The sequence below is a fragment of the Anser cygnoides genome, chromosome 1 (assembly GCF_040182565.1).
Source record: "Anser cygnoides isolate HZ-2024a breed goose chromosome 1, Taihu_goose_T2T_genome, whole genome shotgun sequence".
Taxonomy (NCBI): domain Eukaryota; kingdom Metazoa; phylum Chordata; class Aves; order Anseriformes; family Anatidae; genus Anser; species Anser cygnoides.
Window position 1 is genome coordinate 33,164,088 of NC_089873.1, and position 18,469 is coordinate 33,182,556.

General features: G+C 39.0%; 1 protein-coding gene across 10 annotated transcripts in view; it reads left to right on the plus strand.

The window, feature by feature from the left end:
* The window catches only part of TMEM117 (transmembrane protein 117), a 221,893-nt gene that overhangs the window by 86,855 nt on the left and 116,569 nt on the right, over positions 1-18,469 (plus strand). For all 10 annotated transcript variants that reach the window (XM_013199123.3, XM_013199134.3, XM_048065975.2 and 7 more), the window contains one exon: positions 13,246-13,345. In XM_013199123.3, coding sequence (XP_013054577.3) covers positions 13,246-13,345 — 100 coding nt within the window. The remainder of the gene's footprint in view (positions 1-13,245; positions 13,346-18,469) is intronic.

Sequence of the window (18,469 nt, forward strand, 5' to 3'; positions counted from 1 at the left end):
AGTTTCAGCCTCCTTTTATCTACACATGCAGCAAAGCATCTGTAAGCAGCTAGACACACTAAAATAACATTATAGAAAGCACATATTCCTTTGTCTGAAATGAAGGTTTTAGTAGAATGCTTTTCAAGGAAGGATGCATCACTCTTTTTCTTCTCATAGTGAAACTTACTCTGAAATGCTGAGATTCTGGACAATTGAGTCTTTATAAGAGGAGTAGCAAAATACATCTGAATCTAAACACTTTTCTAAAACCAATAGAGGATTGTGACAATGTCAATTCCATTCTTGGCTCTCATCTTTCTTCCTTTTCAAATATTTTGTACTTGAAATGTATTTATGAGTTTACGTATGCTCATCTTGTCATCTCCCTCCCATCAAATTAAGTCAGTCCAGTTTCCTCTTTTCTCTTCCTTCCTTTAAATATATATATATTTTGATATTCTGCTTCTCCTATTGCACTTCATTTTCACTGATTTTGGCTGATTGATTATCACTTCATGGTCCTTGTCAAATTCATTGTGTAACATCTTTGCATGCCAAGGGATCCCAGCACCCACCGGAGGAATCCATGGCACAGGTGCAAGAGCCATTAGTGTTCATGAAGGAATCAGCTGAGCATCAGACACAAACATCTTCTGTTACTAGTAAGATTCTCCAAGGGCCTCTGCTCCACTTTTTAGGCTTTGCCCATATACAACAGATAGATCCTATAGAAGATTGATTGAGTTTTCAGTTAACTTTACTGTTATCATTCTGACTTGTTCTGTCTCTCAATGTCAAAAAAAAAAAAAAAACAAAAAAAAACCCCTCATGCTGCATTAATAACATATGCCTATGTGCATGTTTAACTGTTGTATTATTCATATTACTTTAAAATACTTACATTTGTCTTATTTTGTGGAGGATATTTAATAAATACTTAACTCTGTAGTGATGTGAAGAAAAAAAATGAAGTGCTCTTTTCCTTCTCCAAACTGTTTGGGGTGATGTATATTGGCATATACTTTATTTTATTGAACTCTAATAGACGGATAAAGAGAGGAAAATCTTGACTGTTTGAATAGAATTAGTCTGTGCCAAATACTTGGTTGCTTTAGCACTATATGGATGAGGTTTTCCCAAAACAAAAAGAGACCTTCTGAACTAGAAGACCAGAGCAGTGAGCTGTAAAGTGCACTCTCTTTCTAGCACCCTTTTAAATTTTGTTTAGATATTTAAGTTGGATAAGCTTTGTTTGTGAGATAAATATATAGTTTTAAATAAATGTTTTAATTAATTTTATTTAAAATAATCAATCCTTAAACAATTTATGCAAATAAAGCCCTGAGCAATCTGATCTAATGTCAGTTAGCCCTGTTTATCATGAGGGGGTGGACAAGATCATCTCTTGAATTTCATTCCAATCTAATTTTTTTTCTGTGATTTTACCTACTCTGTTTAATTACTACTAATTGCTTATTTGGTGGATCTTTCAATATTCCAATAGCTACTTAAGAAATTTTCATCTTACCCCCAAACTTTCATATAGTCCATTCTCCACTCTACAAATAGAGCCAACATCCCACAAGCTCCTCTTCAGGTATTACTTACTCAGTGTTCCTTTTTTAGAGCACTTCTGCAATGCAAAGTAGATGGATTCTGCCCATATTATCCATCCATTCGATTTCAGATGTTATCACTTACTGTCTTGTTCCTGACTCATTCATTTAAAATATTAGTTATCTTTACAGAGAAAAAAAAATCAAAGAACTACTTCTAAAATATTGGCACAGAATCACCTGTTCTACAACCTTGACACTTTTGAACTATTATTCACAATTTTAATGATCATGATGCAAAATCCCAGATTGGTCCAGATAATTAAAAACAGTCATTAAAAGTCCTACACAATCTATTTTACACACTTTCTGAGAACTTTGCTTACATGATCTGAATTTGGTTCATAAGTTAACATGAGAAGTTTCTTGTGAAGCAATAATTAAAAGGAAAATAGAAAACTGGTAAATTGATTTTGATACTTTACAGATATAATTAAGCTTCAAGTTCCCTTGACTGTTACTGTAGGATGAATGTTTTCCTATCTGTAGTTAAGCTTTGAATCTTCTAAAGGAATACCTGACTTTATTTTGTGTTGTAGTTTGAGGTAGAAATACATTTCTTGAAAGAAAAATCTTGCAAAACAAATGCTATTCCAAAGTGATTTGGACATCTTTTTTCAGTCTCACAAGAATTTTGGCAAATTAAAAGAATTTTCTGTCCTGAACCAGCAAAAGATATTAAAATCTTGAAAATGCTTATGATATAAAAGTTTAGAAAGAAAGCTGGAATAATTATAGAAACAGGTTTAAAAAAATCTAGCTAAATATTTCTAAAAATAAATAACTTAAATTTCGAACCCAACCCTGAGATAATTTTCAATTTTGAGAACTGGAAGGCTTTACATTTTGAAAATATGCTTATATTTTCAGATTTTTTCCCCCAGTCCATTAAAAACAATGTTTTCCTTTAAGGGATTCCACACTATGTATGACCTGCATTTTATAATGATGAAGTTCTCTTGTTTTTTTTTCCTCATAACTTTGAAGAAAGAGACGTGTACCAGTAGCACTTGCACTACAAGCACACAAGCCAAATCAAATAACCTTATAGCTTATATAAAAGGTAATGGGACTGGATTTAGAATTGTCATTTAAAGTCTGTGCACCAGAGAAGTAGCCTTCTAGTCTATGTCTGTGCAGCTTCAGATACTCTGATGTCTCTGCAGCAAAATTCTGGAAACAAAAATGTCAAAACAAAAACTTAACACACAGTACTGATGTACTGCAAAAAAAAAAAAAAAAATGTACCCTATTTAGCAGCAGTTTCACTCCTCCACCTCAAGTTAACATAAGTTTGATGCAAAGTGTAAGGTGAGTCATATGTCATATCTCCATTGCTTTACAAATGGGCATCCATATGCAGATTACATTCATCTGGACTTTCAAGTCTCAAATTCAAACCACATCCAAAGGGTTGCTTTTCAAAGCAAACATTGATCCAACCTTAACTATAGCGAAGCACCTTGTCTCATTCCAGTCACGAAAGTCACAAGAGGTTCTTGCAGCGTCTTCCATTGTTCAGTGAAACACGAGGAGTCCCCTACTCCATGCAGAAAGGACAGTCCTTTGGCTACTTGTCATTCAGCTGCACGGTATGAGTGCAGATTCCTGAAAATAAAGTGTTCATAGAATTATAGAATCATAAAATCATATTTTGAGTTGGAAGGGACCCACAAGGATCATCACTGGGTCCAGCTCTTGGCTCCACACAGGACTACCCAAAAATCAGACCCTCTGTCTGAGAGTGTTGTCCAAACACTTCTTGAACTCCAGCAGGCTCGGTGCCATGACCACTGACCTGGGCAGCCTGTCCCAGTGCCCGACCACCCTCTGGGTGCAGAACCTTTCCCTAACCCCCAGCCTGACCCTCCCCTGTCCCAGCTCCATGCCGTTCCCTCGGGTCCTGTCGCTGTCCCCAGAGAGCAGAGCTCAGCGCCTGCCCCTCTGCTCCCCTCGTGAGGGAGCTGCAGGCCGCCATGAGGCCTCCCCTCAGCCTGCTCTGCTCTGGGCTCAGCAAACCAAGGGACCTCAGCCACTCATACATCTTCCCCTCTAGACCCTGCACCATCTTTGCAGTCCTCCTTTGGACACTCTCTGATAGTTTTGTGTCCTTCTTCTACTGTGGTGCCCAGAACTACACACAGTACTTGAGGTGAAGCCACACCAGCACAGAGCAGAGCGGGACAATCACCTCCCTCAACCATCTAACCTAACTTAAACTTCCCAAATGCCTGTTATATTCCTCAGTTTCTGTTAAAGTTATTTTCAAATTTTAGTAACTTTTTTTTTTTAATATTGCTTGCCAAACAATTATCTGCATTTTCAGATGAAGCAAACCTATAACATTTAACAAAAAGTTAGATATAAAGAAAAAATCCACAGATTTACATTTTTCTAAATTTTAGAAACTCGGTATACATTTTTCATCAATGTTCATGTGTGTAATCTAGCTTGCTGTTTACCAGCTTGTTGAAAATAGGCAACTGCCCTTCTCCATATGCATATAGCAAGGGCTAAGACTGCAAACTTGTATGTCTGTGGTGTGGTACAAAGTGGTGAGTCAAGATCTGATTTAAACCCTCAAAATGGGTATGCCCAAGGACAGTTGTTCTGTTTGTGTTCCTGGGCATATGGACATTTGGGATCTTTTCACTAAAAAACTATTTTGATATCATAATGTAGAGGCAAATAGAGTGAATCAAATAAGACATGTCATGTACCAGCTCATACTACAGACCCGTCGATTATTTACAGAAATTTTCTAGCCTATTAAAAGAGATACTAAAAAAAAGAGACAATTCTTTTAACTTGTTTGATTATTCACTAAAACAATTCTCAGTAAACAATTCATTTAGCAGCATGTAAATCTCTTTATCCTCTCCCATAGCGTTAAACAGGCCTGTAAAAAAGGCAAGAGGCAACCCTTTATGTCATTGATGTCATTTATGTAATTCAGTAAAAGAACTTACATGGTTGTTATAGAGTTTAAGTGGAAGCATAAGTGGCTACAAATAAACTGCTGCAGTGGTTGTGCGTGTGTGAGTGTGGAGGGAAGTTCGTAAGACTGTGTGATGTAAGTTAATGTGAGCCTTCATCTGTTAGCACAGCAGCAGTAGAAATGTTTCAGGCAACCTGTCCTTGGCTGAGTAGTGTAACCATTATTTGCTACTGACATGCTAAATGCTCTCTGCAGCCTTTTTTTGTTTTGTCTGACTAAACAGAATATACCTGTAGTGATACACGATGCACAAGAACAGCAAAGAGCCTAGAAAATATGAAAAAAAAAAAATCCCATGGGTATAATACATTTGAACAATCAAACAATTTGTCAAACTCTCTTGTCAGTCATCTTTTGTGTTTTTCTCAGACTATCTCATCTGTAGGAAGGGCTTTGTAGCGGAGCCTGTAGGAGTAGTAGAGCATTCTGCATTGAAGCACTTAGCACAGTGATGGGGAACGTTGCTCATCTATGAGATGGAAAATCTGGGTTCAGTTCCCAATTCAGCCACTAATGCTCTCTGATTTTGTGTCATTTAAAGTCTGGCCAAAAAAAAGAAATGTAGGTGTATCAAATTCTAACATCTAAACTCTCTGGGAGTATGTCAACACTCACAAAGATTACAGTTAGCCCAAGGAGCTATATTAAGGACAATAATGTGTTTTAAAACCTGTTTTAACAGGTCTCTAGTAAGCCAATTTACCTGAGCAACTTACTCAACTTAAAGTAAAGTAACTTACTTTAAGCACCTTAGTTACCCTATGCTTTTGATCTAATCCAGACTCCTGTCCTGAGTCTCTGTAGCCTCTGTAGAGGCTCATATGATGGCTAGAAAAGATTGCTTTGGTTTAACCCAGCAGGCAGCTGAGAACCGCACAGCCATTTGCTCCCTCCCTCCTGTCTCAGTGTGATGGGGGAAAGAATCAGAAAAAGGTACAACTAATGTGTTGAGATAAAGATAGATAATTGAACAGAAAAGGAAGGGATAATGATAATAAATAATAATAATAATAGAATATACACGACAAATGATGCACAATGCAATTGCTCACCACCTGCCACCTGATGCCCAGCAAGTTGCCAAATAGTGGCAGCCCCCCTGGCTAACTCCCCCCAGTTTTATTGTTCAGCATGACTCATAGAATACCCTTTTGGCCAGTTTGAGTCAGCTGGCCTGCTTCTGTCCCCTCACAGATTCTTGTGCTCCCCCAGCCTCCTCGCTGGCAGGGTGGTATGAGAAGCTAAAAGTCCTTGGCTTAGTGTGAGCACTGCTCTGCAGCAGCTAACGCATCAGTGTGTTATCAGCATTATTCGCATCTTAAGTCCAAAACACAGCACCATACCAACTACTATGAAAAAAATAATAATTAACTGCTCTAAAACTGGAAGAAAGCAAGTTCTTTTTTCATATGTGGAAGTTGTGAAGGGGTACCCCACTCAAATCCAGCAATTGTAGTATGAGATATATATCTTCAGTTGTCCTTCACCAGAATAGGCTGAAACATGTATTTCTCATCCTCTTTTCTTATGGGTTCTGATAGTGAGATGCAGTTCTCTAACTTGGAAAGGGATTGAACCAGTATTCCCTGGATGAATGATTGTATCTCATGTGTTTCCTACCATTTAAGTTAGGTACATACACCTCTCTACATTAACGGGCAGAAATGTGGTCGCTGAGTTTTTCAGTGTTTGCTGCATTTTTCAATGGGCCTTGTCTACTAGGCAGGCTTGCAAAACACTTCACAGATGGAGCTCTGCAGGCAAACCAAGTGGAGGAATAACTACTTTATTGATATCAATCAATACAGGATGTGAGCCAGAAGCCAAAATGCTTATTCCTGTGGATAGTGAGATGCTCATGTACATGCCTAGCAGCGGAGCTTTAAATGGCTTGGGAGCTTGAAAGACTAAGTCCCCAGAGTGTGTTAGGCAGCCCTTGGGCCTGTAGGCTGGTGAGCAGAAGTTTTCAGAATTACAGTTCTGGTGCCTGATTTCTGAAAACATGTATAAGTAAGTTACCAACAAGCAGTGTTCAGCTGCAGCCTCAGTCCGTTAGTCTCAGGTGTTCTGCACTGTGCCATGGATCTGTCTCAGGGGAACCCTGCTGTGGTCAAGCCATTACTGAATCCTCATTTTGTTGTGTAGATTAGCCTGCTGAGCCTCTAGTAGCAGTTACCTCATTGATGCCTTGTCAAGCCAAATATCTGGTTCAGTGCCTCTTTTTTCTCTGTTCTGGTGTCATAGAAAAAGTTTCGTCTGTACCTCCAAGGTATTCACTAGGAAGGGTTGGTGACTATGTGACTAGGTGTGCTGTCTGTACTGTTGGCAGGTAGCTATGTGTTAACACCACTTTCATTATGGTGTGCCAGTTTATAGGTCAGCAGATCCTGTCTCTTAGCATCTTCCTGTTCCAGATCCTGTTGCCAGATCCTGTTCTAGTTTCTGGCAGCAGAGGGGTAGTTTTTCAGCTGAGCAAAGTGCTACCATGTTTCTCATTTGCCATTCTGTCATTTTAGAGTGCAAAATATGGATGAGGAACTGTATCTACAGTCTTTTGTGTGTTTTCAGCTATTCTGACACTCTTTGCCTCTGCTAAATCAAGAAGCTTGCGGTGATATGTCAAAATACACATCTTTTCAGACTGTGTGAACCCCCATGCTGTCACTTGTTGGCCATCGTCAGCAAGTTCCACTTTGTCAGGTGCACCAAAGAAGATGAATTCAATAGATAATTGACTATTTAGGGGGAATGCCAGCTAATAAAACTGCCTCAGAACAGCATGTATCAGACTGCAGAACATGTACAGACTTTTGATCACTTTTCATAAGATAAGACACCTTGGCCTGCTCTCCTTTTGGAAGAGCCTCAAGCTACCACTCCATGGGTGCTGTTCCTGTAGACTCTGTACAAAACACGCTGTGTGCTATGTGCCAGCCCTGTGCCTTAGATACGCTGGAGTATGCAAAAAGTCATCTGAAGGATTGTTAAGATGCACCAATGCACTGTAGGCATTAAATACCTACACTGAGGCAACTACAACCTCCCATAAGTGTCAATACTCTCACTGAAGTCCATTTAGATCTAGGTTCAGTTCAGATGTGTCTGGATTGTCTGATGTGTCACGGGATTTACTGGAGTTCAGATCCATCTGGATTATCAGCTGGAGACCAGGATATGTCACAGCACCTGCAATGATGTAGTCACCTAGGTTTAACAATGGCTTTTGGTATATGAACTTAGTGTTTTGACATGCTAGCAATCCTGCAGTAACAAAAGGTATACAAATCCTTCACCTAGCATGTCTACAGTAGGGTAAGGACGAATCATGTTCTAATCTTCACTTACTATCTTGATTAAGGCTTCATTGAGAGTTTGGATCGCTGGCTTACGCTTAAAAGTAAGTGTCTAAATTCATGTGATGGTCAGGAAGACACCACCTCAGCCTTGAGCTTCATCTGTGGCTTTTCTTTCAGTGCCTGTAACAATGTTGATAGCATCACTGTGGTTTGTACATCTGTATCTATCTTAAAAATGCTCTGTGTACTTTCAGGCCGTTAGTCATTTTGGCGGCTGCTGAAGTGTCATCCATCTTTAAAAAAAATTAAATAAAAATTGAAATTTCCCTTTCTTTGAAAAATTTCCCTGGGTGTAGTGCTGTTGTTTCCCTCTTTGTCTGTTCTGGGCATACTCTGGTACGAACTCCAAAAAGTGATGAAATACGTTGTGCTTGTACATTGTTTTCTGATCGCCTGTTATTAACTTACCTTTTGCAACAACATGGATGTAGACATCACCTGATGATGATGTTTTTGGGACTGTTTTAGAACTATGTCTTTCTACTTCGTCTCCCCTTTTTCTTTCTTTCTTTCTTTATTTATTTATTTTGTCTTTTGGTTCCTTTGCTTTATCTTGTTGTGTGAAAAAGGCGGTCTGCCTTCCACAGGCTTTGGCCTGGAAAGAGCAGTTTCCATTGCTTAGCAGCTTCCAGTTTTATTATCAAAGATTAATAGTGGGTTTGTCCCAAATCCCAGTTACAAGCTTGTCCTTTATCTATAGAATTCACAAGCATGGGCTCCTCAGCCTTTAATTATTTAGTTATCCTCTCTGTTTCTGAAGAGCTTTTTGCTCTGTTATGAGCTTTAACTGCTGTGTTTTTCCAGTCAGTGTTTTCTTAGGTTGTGCTGCTCATGTAATATGAATGTACCTTGCTACAGAATTGGAGTATGGCAAAACAAACAGAATCCTTTTGACAAACTATATAAAACCCAGGTGGACCATGAAAGCTATCTGGAACCCAACAGCCATTAACACTCTTGGCAGACCTTGGTCCTAGCCATGAAACAGAGTAACCAGTTAAAGAAAACTGCTCTGATCACTAGCTAAAAGAGAGAAAACTCTGGGGATTTTTTCCAAAATAGAACTAATTTTACTTTGTAAAATTTATTTTTTTACTGGTAAAAGAAATACCCATGTTACATCATGAGGCAAGCATGGCTTTTTAAAAAATGTCAGTTACTCTCATTTGCATGAAATTAAAATGTGAGAATTAAAAGTGGATTATTTTTTTTTCATTTTTAGCAGCCCCAAATCCATATTTTAAAAAACAAGTCATCTCCTCTTTGTGTTTTTAAATGAAAATAATACTGCAGAGACTGGGATGTAATGCTAATCATAGAATCATAGAATGGCTCAGGTTGGAAGGGCCATGATGATCCTTAAGGATCATCTGATTCCAACCCCTTGGCCATGAGCAAGGTTGCCACCCACTAGATCAGGTTGCCCAGGGCCCCATCCAGCCTGGTCTTGAACACCTCCAGGGATGGGGCATCCACAGCTTCTCTGGGCAACCTGTTCCTGTGCCTCACCACCCTCTGAGTGAAGAATTTCTTCCTAACCTCTAATCTAAATCTCCCCTCTTGTAGTTTAAAACCATTTCCCCCTGTCCTGTCATTAATCTGACTGAGCAAAAAGTCACCTCCATCTTTTTTTATAAGTCCCCTTTAAGTACTGTAAAGCCGCAATGAGGTCACCCTGGAGGCTTCTTCTCTGTAGGCTGAACAGCCCCAGCTCTCTCAGCCTTTCTTCATAGCAGAGGTGCTTCAGCCCTCTGATCATCTTAGTGGCCCTCCCCTGAACCTGGTCTAACAGCTCCACATCCTTCTTGTGCTGGGGGACCCAGACCTGGATGCAGTATTCCAGGTGGGGCCTCACAAGGGCAGGGACACAATCCCATCCCTCTCCCTGCTGGCCACCCCTCTGTTGATGCAGCCCAGGCTGCAGTTGGCCTTCTGGGCTACAGGCACGTGCTGCTGGCTCCTGTTGAGCCTCTTGTCCACCAGAAGCCCCAAGTCCTTCTCTGCAGGGCTGCTCTCAATGAGTTCTTCTCCCAGTCTGTGCTTGTGTCTGGGATTGCCCCGATCCAGGTAAAGCACCTTGCACTTGGACTTGTTGAACCTCATTAGGTTCACGTGGGCCCACTTCTTAAGCCTTCCCAGGTCCCTCTGGATGGTATCCCTTCCTTGTATTGTATCAACCGCACCATGCAGGTTGGTGTCATTTGCAAACTTGCTGAGGGTGCACTTGATCCCACTGTTTATGTTAGTGATAAAGATATTAAACAGTACCAGTCTCAGGACAGACCCCTGAGGGACACATCTCGTCATTGGCCTCCACCTGGACATAGAGCCATTGACCACCACTCTCTGGATGTGGCCTTCCAGCCAATTCCTTATCCACTGAATGGTCCATCCATCAAATCCATATCTGATTTGGAGACCAGGATGTCATGTGGGACTGTGTCAAAGGCATTACAGTCCAGGTAGATGACATCAGTCGTTCTTCCCTTGTCAACTGATGCAGTCGCTACATCGTAGAAGGCCACCAGCTAAGTCAGGCATGATTTGCCCTTGGTGAAGCCATGCTGGTTGTCTCTGATCACCTCCTTGTCTTGCATGTGCCTTGACATTGCTTCCAGGAGGATCTTTTCCATGATCTTCCCAGGCACAGAGGTGAGGCTCGCCAGTCTGTAGTTCCCCGGGTCCTCCTTTCTACCCTTTTTAAAAATGGGAGTGATGTTTCCCTAATAGTTAATAAAATAGAAGTATATTTCATTACTGTTCCTAACAAGGCAGGGATAGTCCTGAAAATATTTTGCATGGTCCATAAAAAGTTGTAATTTTATTTTAATCAGTAAATGCACTTAAAATATACACAGCTGACATTCTTATGAGTTTCTTCATAATAATGTCATTTTAACTCTAAGTGAAGTTCTGTCAATTTGCATATTTAATTGTGGCATTCATTATAGATTATGATGCACAATTTATACTAGGCTTCTCGGATGCTTTCATGTTTCAAATCTTCATACTTCAAATTTCAGAAAGGTTTGTTAGGATGATCTGATGCTTTCAAGTCCTTTCTATGTATTTGAGTATTGTATCCACCTTGTCCAACCTTACTGTAAGCCTTGAGATACTTTTAACATTAGTGAAAACGAGTGACTACATGGAGAATTTCAATTTCTGTTAAAAAAAAAAAAAGGTTTATTTCTAGTTTGTTATCTCTTCTACTTCTTAATACCTATATACAGTAATCAGTTGCGTTTCAGCCTTTTTGGATAACCTGTCTTGTATACATCATCCTGCCGTGGGTGGCTGTGGTCAGCTCACTATATGCAATGGGCTATAGGAGTTACCTTAGTGGCCTGGTTTTCATCAGTGCTGTGCAAGCGTTCAGCCAGTTTCTGTACACCTGTAATCATGTATAATGCATATGAGAGTGTATAATGCATATGAGAAATGGGAATAAAAAAAGGTGAGAACTATGTTTTTCTGCATGCGTTTCACACTGATGAAAATGATAAAGATACTCAGGTTGCTTTTGGGGTCTACTTCTTACAGCTGATGTTCACATTGTGCCTTTTTTATTAATGAGACACTTCCTTAAGGAATGCAGACCTGATTATTTTTCAGCTTAACAAGTTGTTACAAGTTTGACACAACCAAGATGCAGGAAAAAAAAAAAAAAAAAAAGAATTCCAATTGTTTCCCAGTTATAGAGACTGGGAGAATGCATCTGGGAAGTGTATGCTTGTCTGCTCTTACAGTCTTTCCTAGGTATCTGTTGTTGCCCTCTCTTGGAGACAGGAGGTTGGAACAGAGAGACTTTAGACTGCCCCAGTATAGCTGCTTTTGTGTTCTTAGATCTTTATTAGCAACGTGACAAATATAGAGTATCAATGATCTTATTAGCTACATGGAACATGATTAAAAATAGCTCGGATTTTTTTTTTCCATTTTATTATTATTTTCATTCCAGCAGAAACTCTAAGCCAACTGATTAGATGTTCAACTGATTAAAAAAATGCTTGGTATTTTTTTTTAGTAACATATTAGCTACAAGGTCACCAAATGTGTATAATCAAAAGAGCCATTAGAGTATGCCATTTTACACATCTGTCATGAAACCATTCACTGACATTAACATTTATACTCTACAACTTACTAACTTACATCTAAGTAGTGATTCAGTGCTGTACATGTAGTTGTGTGAACAAGAGCCTGTATCCTGATCAAAAGTTTTGATTTTAATAAGACTGCTCTAGACAGAGGGGTCAACTTGCACTGATCCAGTTGCATAGATATCGTCCCCTAGCTCCTAGAAATTACAACACTGAGTATATAATAATGATAAGGTTTGAATAAAGCAATGTTCAAAGAAGTTGTTACATGCAACTGAGTTGGTTGTGCATATCCTTAAATAGGCATAGCATTATATAAGCAGTGTTTCCAGGTATCTTGAAAACACAGATATCACTTGGAAAGTTAAAATATAATGGCTATAATTATTCAATGCGTTAGCTCCTGAGGGGAGTCGTGTCTTCCTAAATACTGTAAAAGCCTTTTAGCCAAGGATATGACTACATTAAAAGCTGTGCTTTCTCTTAAAGAATTTTTAATCCAGCACAATTAATTTTATCTCCTTAACTGTCCTTTTATCTTCATGATGAATTTAAGAGTAGAGGTCAAATTACCATGTAAGGTTTTAAATCCTATCTATTGCACTATTTAAACAGAATGAAAGCGGTTCTTTAGGATTTAAATAAAATTTATGTACGGAAATACATTATTATATATATCAAGAAACAATGGCTTCTTACTGAAATGTTCTATTGCTCACACTCTTGTGTTTAGAAACATATATTTGTATACCTGGTAGAGTTAAAAGTCAAGTGACTCAATTAGCTTTTGAAGAGAAGTTAAAGATTTTCATTTTTCATCATAAAGATTTTGCAAAGTCACCAATACTGCGAATGTTGCAATTCCATTTGTACAGAGAAAGAGGTAAAAATTGTAAAATTATTTTTATTTCTAGAAGCCATTTATAATCCTAAAGCCTTTGCCTATAGTTATTTCAGCACCTTCAAAAGAGATGTGGGCTGTAAAATCAGATTCACATTTCCATTTCTAATTGGAATTGACCCATCCTAGTTCAGTACTATGTCAAGACTCAGATCTAGCGGAAAAAATGATTATGCAGGAAATGGGAAATCTTTCACAGTTAATCATAAATTTTGTCACTAAAGCAAATTCTTTATAACTGCATTAAGCCAACGTGTTTAGCTTACAGTCTGTGTTCTTGTTTCCACAGTGCATACATTATAACAGACTACATGGGCATCAGGAATGAAAATTTTATGAAGGTAGCTGCAGTTGGGACTTGGATGGGAGATTTTGTCACAGCATGGATGGTAAGAAATACAATATTATGTTTTAAAAGAAAAAGAAGGAGTACATTTTTGTGTTTCAAGCAAAAGAGGAGAGGAGAATGGAGAAATTCCATTTCTTGAAGTATTCAAGTGTTTCAACTCAGAAATAGAAAAAAAAAAAAAAAGACGAATGACAAAGTGCCATAATGGCAGGGTATTTAATTAGCTGGGAATCCTAAAGAGTTTGAGTTGAAATGAATTGGGGCATCACTTTGTTCCTTCTGTTATGAGGGGGAATTTTGCCGTTGACTTATGTAAAGACAGCACAGTCACTAGCCCTTCTTTGCTCTGAACTTATATCATAACTGGCAATCTGGTGAAACTGAGAGTAATAATTTAAGAAAAACAAGTCCAATGAAAAAGATGAAAAAGAATTACAATTAATTGAATGATGTGATAAAGAGAAATGGAGGTAGGGGAAAGAAAGTAAACCTGTTACTTCTCAGAATTTGAAGGTAGCCTGTTTGAATTGAAACTATCAGATCAAATTTGTCTTTAATTTACAGCTTTAGAGGAATAAACTTTTACAAAAGATTAGATGTGTTTATGAGGCTGCTTTTCACTTGGATTATAGTTGTTAAAAAAGTTATTTCCTGAAAGGTTGGCTGTCCAATTACCTACTTAGTGAAAAAGAACCAGAAAATGACAGTTAACTGGTAACAAGATGAAGCATATGCAAATGTGTTTTTATTGTTCGGGAAAAACATTTCTTAAACACAAAGTAATAAAAAGTGAATTCTTTTTTTTTTTTTTTAAGTAACATTAGATTTTATGATTAGTGTTGGTAAGAAATAACAATTGTGACTGTTACATTAGTAACTGAAGTCTGTATGACATTCATTTAAACTGGGGAAAGGAGTTCATGATTTTTAAGCTTTCAGGTTTGTTTTTAATTAATCTAAATCATTTTCTTCCCTAGTGATTCATTTATAACTCAGTTTGTTTATTCAAAATGATCAACATAATTCTAAGGGGGTTCATTAAAACAGGGAACATTGCCTGATGATGAATGTATATCACTTATCATATAAACATGAAGGAAAAAAAATCTAAGCACTGGATGTAGCCAGTGACTGTAATAACCTATGATGTTAGCAAAGGAACAAGCCAAGGTGTATGAATTTTAGGGCTCTGGTATGTGTTAGGAAAAAACACTATAGGAATGGTTTCAAATAAGAATCATTGTGAGACTCTAAGGCTATAGTCTATAAAACTATAAGAATAGTCTTAGAAGAGGAGTCTGAGTTTACATCAATTTATCTTCTATCCTCCACATATTTGGAACATACTGTACAACAGACAGAAAAAAAGAAAAGAAAAAAAACAGCATCAAGGATTTTTTTTGGCATATTGTTTAGTATGTGTCAGTGGTTTGTCCAAGAAAAATTATGCTCTGTGAAATGGCGGCCATGAAAATCAAGCGCAGAGCAAACCATCTGTACATGCAAGTTTACAATAAGGACATTGCAGAGTTGGTGAGTTGACTGATACTGACCATTAATGTGTTTTTTTTCTGAATCAGTAGTAAAATTCAGGGCTACTTCTGGATGCCTTTAACTTGACCCTGTATTTTATGGGCTTCAACAGCATTATACAACTGTGTAAGTAAAGTTGATGCATAAGCTAAGCTGAATTGAGAGGGGTCATGTTCATCAGACATACATGACTTAGAGTTCCGACAGCAGAGTCTGTGTAAGTCACACTACATTAGGTAATATTACACTTATTAAGTCCCCCTTTTTTCATTTCCTTCAAGGAAAAACAAAACAAAACAAAACAAAACAACAACAAAAACACCACCAATCCAACAAACAAAAAACCCTGTTACATGCAGCACTTTATAAAACATAGAAATGGCTTGATTCAAGAGTCATGAGACTTCTGATCCTCCCTTTCCTGCGTACTCAAAACCCTCTCAAGTCTTTTCAGCAGTGGAGGAAAATTTGGATTGTGCCAAATCAGATTCCAGTGGAGGACGGAGTTGTCACTAAAGAATGAGAGAGAGACTGGGAGAGACCGGAGGGGTCACCATCCCTGGAGGTCTTTAAAAGACATTTAGATGTAGAGCTTAGTGATGTGGTTTAGTGCAGGACTTGTTAGTGTTAGGTCAGAGGTTGGACTGGGTGATCTTGGAGGTCTCTTCCAACCTAGATGATTCTGTGATTCTGTGGGCAGTTTTTGCAAATCTCTAGACAAAGTGTGTGAATCAGTCTATGGAAATGACTATTTTTAAGGGCCGCTAAGCCTAGGAACATCAAAAATATACAGTGTCAGGTGTAAAGGTATTAGGAACAGTGGAGAGCATGTACATTGGTGAAAATTCCTCACACAGCCTAACTTTAGCAATTTTGTTCTATATGAATATAAATAGCCATGTTGTTTATACTTTATACTGTTTGAATTTGCTTGACTTTCTGCATGTCAAGCCCCGGATGGAAACAATATCAAAGTAACATGAGTCTTCTCTGGAATTACTACGTATTATAAAATCATAGAATCATAGAATCATTTAAGTTGGAAAAGACCTTCAAGATCATCAAGTCTAACCTGACCTACCAAGTCCTGTCACTAAATCTTTTCCTTTAGTGCGACATCCACAAGTCTCTTAAATACCTCCAGGGATGGGTACTCCACCACTTGCTTGGGCCACCTGTTCCAGTGTTTGACCACTCCCTCTGTGAAAAAATTCTTCCTGATATCCAATCTGAACTTCTCCTGGTGCAACTTGAGGCTATTGCCTCGCATCCTGTCACTTGTCACCTGAGAAAAGAGACCGACACCCTCCTCACCGCAGCCTCCTTTCAGGTAGTTGTAGAAAGCGATAAGGTCTCCCCTGAGCTTCCTCTTCTCCAAACTAAACATCCCCAATTCCCTCAGTGACTCCTCTTGTCTTGTTTTCAAGTCCCTTCACCAGCTTCATCACTCTTCTTGTAGTGAGGGGCCCAAAGCTGAGCAGAATATTTGAGGTGTAGTCTCATCAGTACTGCATGCAAGGGGACAATCACTTCCCTAGACTTGCTGGCCACACTATTTCTGAGGCAGGCCAGGATGCCCTTGGCCGTCTTGGCCACCTGGCTCACATTCAGCTGGCTGTTGACCAGCAGCCACAGGCCCTCTTTTTGTTGTGCAGTTATGAAGTCTTCCAATCCTGTTTGGAAACGGAAAAAAGAAAGGCTGTTACGGAACCTTTACACATTTTCACATCCACAGCAGTGGTTCTATTTCCTAATGTTTAAGAAGATTCTGCAAGGAAGCCACCCACCCTTTAGACTGCAAAACTGAAGATGAAAAAGCAGATGTTGCCTTCACTTCAGTGCATTGGAACCGTACTGGAATTAAGATCTTATTCCCTGTTTAATAGGAAAGTTTGTAAATAAAGCAAAACAGATGGTATTACATTTTCAAAATGAGGAACAATAATGCTGCCCTAGTACAGCTAGGGCAGGCTTGTTAAATCAGGAAAGTGATTGAAATGGGAAAATATGTTTTGGATTGCTGTTTGTTTTAGACTGAAAAGGCAGAAGTAAGCCTTCCCCCTCAACACTTCCTTGCTCACTGACTAGCTTGGTGACAGAGTCTGACTCAATTTCTAATAAAATCGGAAACATTTTTTCCATTGTGTAATGGGAATGGGGCCATGCTCCAGGTGCACAAGAGCTTCTCCATTGCACCTCTAGACAAGAACTTCTAAGGAAGTGTTAGATGTTCTAAATAGGTCTGCAAAGAGAGGAATGGATTCAATACACTAACTGCCTATCTTTTTTCCTCTTTGAAGCCAGGGAAGTACCTGCTTTGACATAGTCTCCTGCTCAAATAGAATGCATACTATTCTCCTGGGGAGTGCTTTTGAGGCAGAAGCCACAGGATTTGGCACAGTAGGATAGCTTTAAAAAAAAAAAAAAAAAGGTTGGATTTCACCCAGACAAGCCTATAAACTAAAAATTAGGGCTTTCATCTGGGAGAGTGTGAGCAGGCTGGGGAAAGAACTCATGCCAGGGCAGAATCTCTGATGATTACAGTTAGGTGGCCTCCTGACCGTCTCTGTAAAAATGAGCAACTTGCTACAAAAACTTGTGGTTTTGTGAGGACCAAGTCCTGAGCATGTGTGGTAAAGCATGCTCAAAATTTACCTAAAGGAGTGGGTGGCACTGAATATTGACAGAGAGGGCAGAGTACACTCAGAGCCTCCTCTGTTCCTTGCAACTTCCTAGTGGGCTGGAACACTCTGCTTCCCTGCTTCTTTCCAGGCAGTGTTGGCTTTTAGACTGTCAATACTTTGTCCTCCACTTTGGGTGATGGCTCTTTGGGCTCTCCAAAGATTAGCATTGCATTATGAATGGTGCTCATACAACATTGAGAGGTTTGCTTACCACCTGTCATTGCTGCTTAGATTAATGACATATCCCTGCCTACAAGCCCTACATATGTGTGAAGGAGTGCAAACAAGGTCCTTATACCTTGACTGCTAGTATTATCAAAAGCTGAAGAAGCTGAAGCAGTCAACTTCAGCCAGAGACTGACAGTGAACTTCATGAGTCTATCAGGGGCTGATCCTGTTGACAGGGCATCCTATTCCCATTTACCTTCCTGCTGCAAAGTAATTTAACTGAAATTATTTTTTTCCTCATTAACTGCTAGATGATACTCAAGAAGGTTTGAGAGATCACTGAGCAACAGAGACTCCTCTGAGTCACATTATCAGGAGCAATGATAGACTCAAGGGATGGTTTCGTTTATTTTTTATCAAACCAGTATTTACTAAATCTGTACCCCCGTGCTTTTGTTTGTTCATTTTTTTTTTTTTTTTTTTTAAATGGAGAAACTACGACTTCTCTCAACACTGTGCTTTAGTGCAGTACTTGTTATGGTGTCCCAGAGTGTAAGCTGAATCACTGTCAGAATTTCTGGCTGTTCTTTCTGATGAATTCACTTAATTTTAGTTGGACTCTTCCCTCACCTGGGACCATGAATGTTCCTAGCACCATTTCTGTCTTTGACCATCTTAGCAGAAGAACTAGTGGTACTTCCAATGGTCTGGATGGAAGAATGATAGGTCACCACTTTTTCCACTGACCCATTGGTTCAGGACTGACAGAGACACACATC